The 12,321-nt window shown below is 48.1% G+C and overlaps 1 protein-coding gene across 3 annotated transcripts in view; it reads left to right on the top strand.

Annotated features, from left to right (window-relative positions):
- Positions 1 to 11,673, top strand: part of VGLL1 (vestigial like family member 1) — a 28,367-nt gene extending 16,694 nt beyond the window's left edge. The window contains exons 3-5 of one of the 3 annotated variants that reach the window (XM_073885661.1): positions 4,135 to 4,539; positions 6,417 to 6,476; positions 10,344 to 11,673. In XM_073885661.1, the coding sequence (XP_073741762.1) occupies positions 4,135 to 4,539; positions 6,417 to 6,476; positions 10,344 to 10,384 (506 nt within the window). In that variant the 3' untranslated portion in view covers positions 10,385 to 11,673. The remainder of the gene's footprint in view (positions 1 to 4,134; positions 4,540 to 6,416; positions 6,477 to 10,343) is intronic. The other 2 variants (XM_025861571.2, XM_073885662.1) reach the window with 2 other exon arrangements.
- The last annotated feature ends 648 nt before the right edge of the window (positions 11,674 to 12,321 follow it).

A 12,321-nucleotide genomic window follows, 5' to 3' on the forward strand; every position in this document is an offset into this window, starting at 1 on the left:
ATGGCTAACAATGATGGAACACGTCCTGTGTGCGGGGCCCTTTGCTGGGGGCTCCCACATGGATTAGCTCATTGAATCCTCACACCAGCTATTGGTTAACCCGCACTGTGCCCATTATCCTGGGGAGGAGACTGAGGCTCAGAGAGCCAAGTGATTTGTCCAAGATCCCACCGCCAGTAAGGGGTGGCTATTTGAGACCAGGCCAGTTTGACTCCGATCCTGAACTCTCAGCCACTTGCAAATACTGCACACGCTCTGTGTTTCATCTTCATTTTCATCTGGATAAAGGCTCTGGATAGTCAGCAAAAGACTGGGTACCCCGGGGAGGCGACGGTAAAGGAGGGAGTGGGGCCGAGCAGGCCGCCCTAGTGCCCTGGAACAGGACCGTGTCCCGTAAGCTGTCCTGTCCCCGGTGTTGTTTCAACCTCGGCTTAATACAAACAACATCCTCTTTGTTTCTGGGGTGAATGAATAAGAGGCCAGCACCACTAGCCAAGAAGGCAGAGAAGGAAAAGTCAGTGCGTACAGATCGGACAGGCCGAAGGTTGGACTGTCACGGTGCAAGATGTTCAGAGGGTGCTTGGTCTTAACCTCATCATAAAGCAGGATTTGTATTAAAGGCAGAGACAGAGAAAGGGGAAGAGGGCGAGAGGGAAGGGTGGGTGGAAGGAAAGCAGGCCATTATGGATTGGTCTTTTACAACTGTGACTCCAATTCAGTGAGTCAAATGGTTTCCTCAGTTTTTACTTAAAAAAAAAAATAACTTTTTCGGGGCGCCTGGGTGGCTCAGTCGATGAGCATCTGCCTTCGGCTTGGGTCATGGTCCCAGGGTCCTGGGATCGAGCCCCACATCGGGCTCCCTGCTCCGCGGGAGGCCTGCTTCTCCCTCTCCCGCTGCTGTTCCCCCTGCTTGTGCTCTGTCAAATAAATAAATAAAAAAATCTTAAAAAATATATAACTTTTTCTAATCACAAAAGTACTGTTATTTTTTGAAAATTAGAAAACAAAGATAAGCATTCAGGACATAAGCACACGTGCATCTATGCACACATGCGAAGTTTTACAACGAACGTAACATCATTTTGTACATAAATGATCTCCCAGGATCATGACCTGAGACGAAGGCAGCCGCTTAACTGACTTGAGCCCCCCCAGGCGCCCCTACAACATCATTTTAATGGCTCCAGAGTATCCTTTTTATAGATGTACCGAATCTATTACAATTTTTGGACATCGGGTTGTTGCTAATTTTTCACTATATTGTAAATATCCTTTTGACGATCCTCGTAGCTACATTTTTTGCACACATCGTTGATTATATCCCTAAATTGTTATAAGGGGAATGACTGGATCAAAGGATGCATTCAAATTGCCCCAAGAGATTTTATGCCCACCTGCCACCGTCCAACCCCAGGAGTGTGTGAGAGCGCCCAGCTCACTGCAATACCGAGAGAGGGAGCTGCAAAGGGCGCGAGTTTTGGAATCAGCCAGCCAGAGCATTGGCCAACTGCGTGGCCTTAGGCAAGCCGCTCCAAGTCTTTATTTTGTCATCCGGGTCGCTGTGAGGATCACGTGAGCTCATGTGGGCAGAGTGCTAAGCAAAGCGCCTGGCCCATAATAAGTGCTCAGTAAACAAAACTGTTGTGGATTTGCAACCGCTCCTATCCGCCTCTGGTGTATCATTTCCTGGAAATGGACGTGCACTGAGCAATGGCTTCTGAAAATTCTCTTCTGCAACTACTGTCTACACCATCCACCCTCCACATCAGCCCTCAAGTGTTGTTACTGCTGCTGTGGGCTCTTGTGCTCAGCCCAGGACGCGCCCCCCCGCCCCTTCCCCGGCACTCTCTGAGGTTAGGATGGGACTGCGAGGCAGGGTCTAGATGCTCAGAGTTGGGAGTATATGGAATGGAAGCCTTTTGTATTCCTACTAAAAGGAAAATCCAGGCGGCCCCAAGTGTCCTAGAACCCAGATGTTCCTGGACTGGTCTCCATTCATTCATGTAGTCTGGGGTTTGATAAAGCAGCACTCTTCCCCAGGGCTCCCTCTCTCTCATCTCTAGAGGTAACTAAGAGTGGGGGACCTTGGGTAAGAAAGGGTCACCAGGGTCACTTCTAGCGGTGGCAACAGCCGCTTGAGCCAGTCAGGACTGTGACCTAGAAATGCCTTCAGAGTTCACAGGGTAGGTGAGCGTGGTTGCTGGAAAGAGTGCCCCCCCAAATTCAGGGTCTCCACCCCGTGGGTCACCAACATCCAAGTCTGCTCTGGAAAGATGGCTTTTGCCAGGTCACCCAGGGTCCACTATGGGGTTGCTGTGAATTTGGGATTTGGGACACTGCCTCCCCCCATGCTGCCGTCCAAACTGTGCTCTAGTGCACTCCAGATGGACCTTGGACAGTGGCATACCACCCACTCCCCTGAACATTTCGATCACAAAATTCTGGAAGGCCTAAAAGAAAAAGAAAAGAAAAGAAAATTCTGGAAGGGAAGCAGTTAAAAGAAATATTCAAAAGCCACTGGGGCCCTGCCTTGCCCATTTCAAGCATTCAGCCTCTAGGTCATATGTATGAGATCTGTAAGGCCAGTTCAGATGGAAACTGCCCGCTTGTCGGGCTACACATTGTTTCTAACTTGTGCTCAGAACATGCAGTACCCTTATTGAACGTGAAGCACGCCTAGTGATTATACTAAGTCAGCTTAATCACTCTCTTTGTGCTACACAGTGCCCTGAATCGCTACCAGTCTGTAGATATCAATTTTCAAAAGTAGCATTCATCCCCAAGAACAAATTTTAACGTTTTCATGCCCTTGGTTTCATTAAAAGAAGCCAACCGTCGCCCCCCCCCTCATTGTGAGCAATGTGAAATGTTGGGTGAATGTCTGTGCCACGTAAGTTACGACTTCTTTTGCTCTTCCCGTCTGTATTACATGAAAAGCTATGATGGGAGGGCAGGCGGGGGGCGGCGCTCCAGTGTCACTGTGCAGACCACTCAAGATGCTTTTATCTTGTACAACAACCAGGCAAGTGGAACATTCAGGAGAGCTGGGAGAGACACACGTGGGGCAGGGGAGGTGGGGAGGGGACCAGACAGTCTCTCCAGCCCTCCAATCTTCCTTTGTCTTCACGCCCACACCCCTCCTTCATTATCTTGGATAGATGAGAGGCTCTAGGCTTTAAGCACCATCTGCCAGAGCACTCTCCCTCCTCCTCTCTTGCCTGAGCGGGTGTTGCGAATGGGGAACACATCCATCCATGTCGTGAGCTGCCCTAGACTTTTGGAACACTCAGATTCAGCTGGTACCCTAGGCACAATTAGAAGAGTATCTATGAGACCAAAGGAGACTCCATCCCCCCTTGCTAGTCCACATGAACTTTGCGAGAAGAAACTGAGTCACCGCTTGACCTTGAGCATTTTGCTTTTGCAGGAAGAGATCCAAGCAATCACTCACCGCTCCAGTTCAGATCCCTACTTGACTAACCTGCTTTGCTAACTTGGTCCAGTCTTAGCATCCCCATGCCCCTGATCCCTCTAGAAAATGGGGTTTCGACCCCTAGACTTGTATGAGTGACTTATTAACAGGTGAGCATTAAACCCTTTATAAAATTCTGTGGTGTCCTTCCATTTGGTGTATTCAAACCACGAGCTATAAAATCAAGCCAACCAGCAATGACCAAACACAAATCACCTTTAATCAAGCAATTTTACTTCTAGAAAAGTTTCCTTGAGGGGCTCGGTGGACACGGGTGCAAAGATGTTCATCACAGTGTTGTGTATATAACTGAATAATACTGTGCTGGTGCTGGCTCTGTTCGTTGCCAGGGGAGGATATTTGTGATCTTTTAATGTTGCAAAAGCCGCCTTAAAAATCCCATGTGATGTGAAAACCATGTGGACCTGAATAGAAACAAATCCTAGAAAGAAGTATACCTAAAAGTAGACATTGGTGGTCTCTGGATATTGGAGTCAGAGTGGGGTTTGGTTTTTGTTTGTTTGTTTGTTTGTTTGTTTTACTTTTTCTACACCTTCTTCATGTTAAAAAAATAGAGTCTGTAGTAACCAGAAAAAAATTAAGCTATTTCCATTTTGAAAACAATAAATACCTAACATGTCTTGTAAATCTTTCCTTCCCAGATAGTGACATGCCTCCAAATCAGTGGCGTTTCTCTTCTCCGTGGACAAAGCCAGAGCCAGAAGCATCTTTTGCATATGGTGCCCCCAACTGCAGTCTCATGACTCCGGATCAGTATCCACTGTCCCTGGCGGGGAGCCCCTCCATTCAGTCTGATGAGCTGTGGCATTACCCCTCCCTAGGCAACCCCAGCTCCTCAGAGTCTGGCTACTCTCAGGCCTACTCCAGTGGGCACATGGTTCCAGAGCCCCAGCCTGAGGGGAAATATGAGCCTTTCCTAAGTCTCCTCCAGCAAGACCGACACCTAGCCCATCCTCAGGAATCCACAGTGTGGGAGGATTGCAGCTCTGCCCAGGTAGCCAGAAGTGTGGGATTGCTCTGTGACTTGCCTCCCAGCTCAGCCCATGGTAAGGAAATGCCTCCAGATACCTGGAGGACTGCCTCTGATTGGTTGTAGTTGAGAGGGAGTTGGCAATGAGATGGGGCGCTAAGGCTAATTGCTCCCTCTTCAGACACGGGGCTTCTGAGGGATGGAATGTTCTGCTTCAATGTTCCATAGATCTTCACTAAGCTTCATCAACATTCACAGATTAATGATTCAGGGTTACATAGATAGCCAGCCAGATGGACTTGGCCCCAAATGGTCACCCCAGTCTGTTGACTTGGACTTGCACTAGAAAAACGATTTAGGCTGCTGCCTAAAATCGCAGCGTCCTGCATTCACCTCGCCGTCAGACACCAAATAATCCACTTGTAAAACAGAACTCTCCGACATACCTACAGGCTCAAAACTCTATCCTCTAAACAGGTTGGCAACTTGCAGTGATGCCAGGTTCCTGGGCAGAAACAAGGGCAATCTATACCAACCGTCTGCTCCAAACATTAAAATTCAAAGTCGCTGTAGAAGCTGTCCCACAGCAGCCTGGAGACCGCCACGGCTCGGTCTCCCTTGGGTGTCTGCGCCCAGGCCACCACCCCTCCCCCTGAACTAAAACCCCCTTAAGGCTCATTCACTTCTTCATTCACTCATTCGCCCAACAAATATTTAATCAGTGCCTACTAGATGCCAAATGCCTACCAAAAAACAAGACTCCCTTCTTTGTAAAGGCTCGGGGAGAATTGGCCTGAAGTATACTTTCACCAACAGAACAACCCAATCTGCTACAAGATTTGCCTTTCATATGAAACATTGGTAATAATATATATATTTTATGGTTTCATGGGGCCAAATCCACATCCTCTGGCATTCTGTACTCTGGACAGATTTTCTTTTACAGCCCCCTAGTCCATACATGTCTATAGTTCTAGTGTTCTATGCCTGAAAGAAATTGCTAGACGTTGCCTTTACTCGGAACTAACTATACAGTACACAAAGGGCCTGTTCAGCATAGCCTACCTAAGTCAGGCACTGTGTTCCAGCCTAATGTCAAAAACAAATTTCTCATTAAAATACCACTCTATCATTTCCAGAGTTTGATTAGGAATGTACTTCAAGAGTAAATCATAAAAATGTCATGCATGGGAAACCCATGAAAATTCCCACTCCGGTACTCTTTTTCAAAAATTTGTTCCTGCTGGATTCAGAGGAAAAATTAGGCCAACTGTGTTCGCATACACACAGCAGTTAGTTAGAACACAGATGGCTCAAATCCTCACCTCCCAAACATAACAACTATACAGTTCAAACCCAATTCAGCAAATACTTAGTGAACATCTACTATACGCCAGGCACATCATGGCAAAATTATGATGCAAGCATGATCCTATTTCTGAAACCTCTAGACACATTATTACATGTCTATCACCAAGTCTGACTACTGAAAACTTCACGCTCTCCTACTAACATGGACGTCAGTTGTATTCATTGGCCTGATGGTCTAGGATCTGTTGGGGAAGTCAGGAACATTGCCTGTAAGATGGGAACAAGACCCCAAGGTACCTTAAAAACAGAAACGTCTCTGTTTTTGTAACATCTGATAAGAGAAAACATGCTCGGGGTTTATAAACTGAGGGGCAGGGGGCGCCTGGGTGGTGGCTCAGTGGGTTAAGCGTCGGCCTTCAGCTCAGATCATGATCCCAGGGTCCTGGGATTGAGCCCTCCCCCGAGTCTGGCTCTACACTCAGCAGGGAGTCTGCTTCTCCCTCTGCTTCTGCCCCTCCCCCTGCTCATGCTCTCTCTCTCTCTCTCTCTCTCTCTGACAAACAAATAACCTTTAAAAATAAACTGAGGGGCAGACCATTTGGAGTCCCTGGAGATTTCTAATCATGTGTTCTTCCTTTCTAGATAAGAAAATATATTTCCCCCCAGATGGTGGACCTGCCAGTGCCAACCTTGCAAGTGAAAGTCGGTATCAGGTTCTGCCTTAGATACTTTGTCCCTACAGCTTGGGAATAAAACTTGGGGAGAAGCTCATAGTGTGAAAACCAGGCTCTTCAACTGATAAGACCTCGATTTCTGTTACTTAGTATTTTCATGGCTGGAATTTGTTTCATCTTAGTCTCAAAGAGCCCATGTACTTTGTGCCTTGTAAAATGTCTTGACCATTTTTTTTTAAACCATTTTCTTATTTTGCTATCTGAGCAGCTCTATTGCGTTCTCTTACCCGAGCTAGATTTAACCCAGATGACTCAGCGAAATGAGCAAATTCATGAGGATTAGTTTGCTTGTCCCAGATGTTTAGTTTTCAGCCTAGAACATAGGGCTACCCCAGGACTCTGAGGCCCAGGAAAATGTCACCTGAGGCTAAGGGCCAGGACTCTGGGCTCCACGCTCAATTCAGAAAGTGTCAGTAGTAACTTCCAAATGGGAACGATATGGGTCTGGGGGGGAAAGGCATGAGGCTCTTTATGGCCTGGCTTCTAATCCGGGCTCATGACTTACTAGCTTCAGAAACTTGGGCACATTTCTTAACCTCTCCGCTCTTCAGTTGGCTCATTTGTGAAATGAGGATTAAGATAGGGTGCCCCCCCAATAGAGTTTCTATGAAGATTAAAATGAAATAATATATGTAAATGCTTAGGATCTAGAATGTTAGCTCCTTGAGGGCCAAGACTTTGAGGGGTGTATACCCACATCCCAGCATCTGGAACAGAGCCCGGCACAGAGGGGAATACATATTTGTTGAGTGGATGGATGAGAGAGTGCTGGAAACAATAGAATGGTGAAGAAGGAAATAGTAAAAATACATTGCCAACACAGTACAGATTCTTTTGTTTGAAGCCTTTGTGTAAGACAGACGAACGGACAAGCCATAAGCTCCCTTGGTGATTAATTGGCCATGCCCAAATGAGGAGATGGATTTAGGGCTGGTTCAAGAGCTTTAGCGTGGCGGAGTCAGGCTTCACATCAATCTCTACCCAAGAGGATGAGTTCTGCTGGCCTACTAATTAATGAAAGTCAGGATTATAAAGTCTCCTCTAAGTACTTGTTAATAGTTTGTACATTTTTTAATGTTAAGCCTTAGAATTACTGAAAACTTGATGCTTTAAATAGTTCCTTTAAAAGGCGAAAAAAATAACAGCAACACGTACGGGTGGGGACTATGAGCCGGATCCCACACATGCCGTCCTGCTCGGTGCCCACAGTGACCTTGTGAATTGTGTATGTGCATATCTTTGGTGCCTTACACAACAGGTCTTCAGGGAATAGGGATTGAACGAATGCATAAATATTCTCATTTTGTACATGAGGAGACGGAGTCTCGAACAGGCGACAAGACTTGCCTTAAGATCACCCAGCATCAGGTGGCAAGGGGTATTCCTCTCTTTGCTCTCAGTCTTAAAGCCATCCTCAATCATAAATGACAATACACATTAATCCTGAGAAACAATTCCAAGTTAAATCAAGTGTACCGTAGTGAGAGTTGGCAATTGGTAGGATCGTTTCAGGGCATATGGGTTCACGGTCTATCCGTGGCCAGGACACCGTCCTAGAATAAGGGTAATATGGGACAGCGGGCACGGGAACCCTATTACCTTGGGCAAAGGGCAAGGGGATGGACTCCCCGAGCCGAGACTAGTTGAGGGGAGATGGGGAGTGGGTACCCGGCTATGCCAACCGTCCCAAGTCAGCTCTCCTGCCACTGTGGCTCTGGACAGAGGGAGGCAGCAGGGCACGGGCACTGCTGGGCACGGCCACTTCCGGGCACCCCAGCAAAGTCCCTGCTCCTCAGCACACCACCAGGCTCCCAGTCTTGGCTGATGGTGAAGACCACGGGGGAGCTTGAAATGCACAGATTCCACGTCCTCACTTCCGGTAGATTTGGCATGGAACTCCATTGCCTCTAAACGTTTGACTCTTTGTATATTTTATATGAACCTGGTTTCCAAGTGAGCTCGATGAACGTTTCAGTAGGAATTTCAGTAGTTCTGAAAGGTTTCCTGTGTGAGGCCCCAGATAAAGATTGGTCAAAGGAAAGAAGGAAGGTCGAGTCTCCTCCTGCCCCTCCAATATGGGCCCAGTCCCCTCCTGCTGGCCGAGGCAAATTACTTAACCTCTCTAAACCTCCCTCAGCAACTTTTCCTCTCCCCCCATCCATCACGCTCACCCGCCAAAACCTCCATCCCGGATGAACTTCACTGTCTCCCTTCTGTGCATCACGCTAACCAAACAGCACTCAGGAAAATCACCCCACCCCGCTGTTTCTACTTGCGACTCCTGACCTCAAACTTCAGCTGGGCACTCAGGAAGCTGATGACTCCCATACTTGCCCACTTTTCGACCCCCAGATTTGCACTCTCAGCTGAGGCTCTTGCCCCAGAGTTGATGGAGAAAACAGAGGTCATCTGCTCGGCGGGGTGCCTGCTTCTACCTCTCCCTCTCCTCCCAACTCCTGCTCTCTCTCACTATCTCTGTCTCTCTCTCAAATAAATAAAATAAAATCTTAACAAAAAGATTTTATTTATTTGACAGAGATAGACAGCGAGAGAGGGAACACAAGCAGGGGGAGTGGCAGAGGGAGAAGCAGGCTTCCCGCGGATCGGGGAGCCCGATGCGGGGCTCGATCCCAGGACCCTGGGACCATAACCTGAGCCGAGGGCAGGCGCTTAACGACTGAGCCGCCCAGGCGCCCCCGTTTTTAAAGATTTTATTTATTTATTTGAGAGAGAGAAAGAGAGCAAGGGAAGGAGCAGAGGGAGAGGGACAAGCAGACTCCACGCTGAGCGCGGAGCCCGATGGGGGGGGCTCCATCCCGTGACCCTGAGGGTATTTGCAAGTGAGTGACTGTAACAAGGGAGCCTGGTCTCTGAGCTGCACAAAGAAGGGAAAGGAGGCCAATGGGGGAAGACGGGTAGTGGAGGCTGATGGACTGGAGGATTAGGTTATGGAAACATGTAGTGTGAAGACTACTTAGGCCAATGACATGGGAGGTAGTGGGTGGAGAGTAGATGTTTGAAATTGAAATGGCAAGGGTGCCGCCTGTGTAGGCGATGACAGAGTCTAGCTGTCTGGCCATAGGAATGGCTGGCTGAGGTGGAAGGAAGTAAAAGGTCATTAGAGATGAGAACGATAAGATTCACGGAAGTGAAGCAAAATAAGAACCAGTAGCTACCTACAAGGCAGGTGCTATTTTTAATCCTCATTCACAGGATGGGAAAATTGAGGTTTAGGGAGGTTAAGTAATTTGCCCAAAGTCAAGGTGAATGAGTGCCAGAGTCTGCTTTCTCTGACTTCCAAGTCCTTATCTTCCCTACAATGCCAACTCTATTCTACTACATATGAAGACAGTGCCTCTTTTTAAAATATATATAAAGATTTTATTTATTTGAGAGAGAGAAAGAGAGTGTGTGTACGTGTTGGGGGAAGGGGCAGTGGGAGAGGGAGAGAGAGAGAGAAGCTCAAGCGGATTCTCTGTGAGCACTGGGCTCGCTCTCACGACCCTGAGATCATGACCTGAGCCAAAACCAAGCGTCGGATGCGTAACTGACTGAGCCACCCAGGCGCCCCAAAGACATGCCTCTTTAACAAAAGAGTAGCTAACATCTATTGAGCATATATGTGCCAGGCACTGTTTGAAGTGCTTTCCGTGTGTTTAATTCACTTGCTCCTTTCCGGAATCTTGGGAGGTAGGTTGCATTAGTGGCCTCGTTGAACAGATGAGAATGTGGGGCTCAGACAGGCTAGGTAACTCGCCTGAGGTCACACAACGAGGCAGCGGTGGAGTCAGGATTCAAACCGCTTCTTCCTCATCACGCTTATCCTGTTTTTCAGAAAGCCAGTCTCCAGAGCGAAGAAATGTGTTCTTTTATTGAACCTCAGTCCGAAGAAGAGAATTCCTTTTTCCAAACCTGCTCGTGATTTTCTACTGTGAATCTAGAGGGTCTAGAGACTGCACCGTCCTTTTTTCTCTTTCTGTCACTACAGAGCATTGCGCCAGGAGCACGTTGCTGTTCCCCGCAAAATCTGACACTTCTCTTCCTTGGCACCTGCGCCCTGTGGCAGGAGTTTTCCAACTTGAGTGACTCACCGGCACGTGAAATGGTTAAAAGAGCAGTTCAGGGATGGGAACCATAGAGGCCCCCCACTGCCTGCTTCTCCCACCTTCCCTGCACCTGCTGCCCTCCTACTTAGAAATCAGTCCCCTTAACCCTCTACCAGCAGGGTCTTTCAAACCAAGACACCATATGGTGTGCTATGGGGTTGTCCCACTTTGCCAACTGAATGGAGGAGATACCAGGAGTGGCCTGAAGCTGTCTAGCCTTAACCCAGACTCTGGCCAGCCGGCCTCATGCTTCTACCAAAGGCAAAATGAAAATGGGGTGGGCAAGACCCATGGAGGAAGTTGAGGCTGGGCATTCCCTGCATCCTCAGAGTCTGGAAGGAAGCTGAAGAGGTTCGGGAAGGCTCTCATGAATGAAGTCCTTTCGCTTGGAATTTTTGACTCCTCAGTTCTAAAAAAAAAAAAATGATTCCAAATGGAGTTGCTGAGGAATCTGAGAACTAACTTACTGGAAATTAGTTAGCAGACTGCCGCATCCCAGGCTGGGCCTAGGCTAAGTTCTGTGCCAAGAGCATTTCTTAGTTGCGGCTCCATGAGTTTCTTTCTGCCCTCACTTTGAGGATGAGGACTCTGGCATCTGACCCCCCCCATAGGTGTTCAGCTGGACCTTGGTGACATCTTCCAGCCTTCCACAGGAGCCCACCTGGCTTCCACAAACAATGAAGCCTTCCCTTTAGCTCTTTCACTGTTAGTGACATCTGGGAACCATTAGCTCTTTTCAGCACAGAGCCTTTGGGGCCACCCATGTGGATAGCCACCGCATCTTAGATGTGGCAGCAGGACCTCCCCACAGATTGTTCCAGATAAGATGACAAATTTCTTCAAACTCCTTCATGTCTCTAATCTAGTAGAAAGCCTTGTGGCCAGTGTGAGCTTGGTGCTTAGCCCGTGACAACCCCAGAAACCCCTGCTGTCAATGTTCGCCATCCAAGCAGCACCCCTCCCCCCACTTGCCCCTGTGTAATAGCTCAGAGGGTGGACAATAAAATGACTTTTTTGGGTTATGCTCTTCTCTGTTCCAAATTCTTTCACATCATGATCTCATGCCGCCTTCCCAGCAACCCTGGGCCTGGCATTACCTCCATGTAATACATGTGGGTACTGAGGCTTGGTAAATGACCTGCCCAAGGTCTCCCCACCATACTACTTAACAAAGGTTAACATTGGCCTGGCTCTTCGATCTTTGTCCTCCCATCTGCTGTGTAAATAAAGACCACAGCTCTTGCATGAGTGAATCCATGACCGTGGCAGTTTATTATTATTTTTTAAAGATTTTATTAGAGACACAGCGAGAGAGGGAACACAAGCAGGGGGAGTGGGAGAGGGAGAAGCAGGCTTCCCGCCGAGCAGGGAGCCAGATGTGGGGCTCGATCCCAGGACCCTGGGATCATGACCTGAGCCAAAGGCAGATGCTTAATGACTGAGCCACCCAGGTGCCCCTATTTATTTATTTATCTTAAAGATTTTATTTATTCGTCAGAGAGCACAAGCAGGAGGAGTGGCAGGCAGAGGGAGAAGCAGGATCCCTGCTGAGGAAGGTACCCGATGCTGGATGATGTGCTGGACGATGCAGGACCCTGGGATCATGACCTGAGCTGAAGGCAGATGCTTAACCGACCGAGCCACCCAGGCATCCCGACCTTGGCAGTTTAACATAGTAACGGTCTCAAGACTACAGTTTTTCCAGTG

The sequence above is a fragment of the Callorhinus ursinus genome, unplaced genomic scaffold (genome assembly GCF_003265705.2).
Source record: "Callorhinus ursinus isolate GAN/ISIS: 27379988/994484 unplaced genomic scaffold, GSC_fseal_2.0 scaffold64, whole genome shotgun sequence".
Lineage (NCBI taxonomy): Eukaryota > Metazoa > Chordata > Mammalia > Carnivora > Otariidae > Callorhinus > Callorhinus ursinus.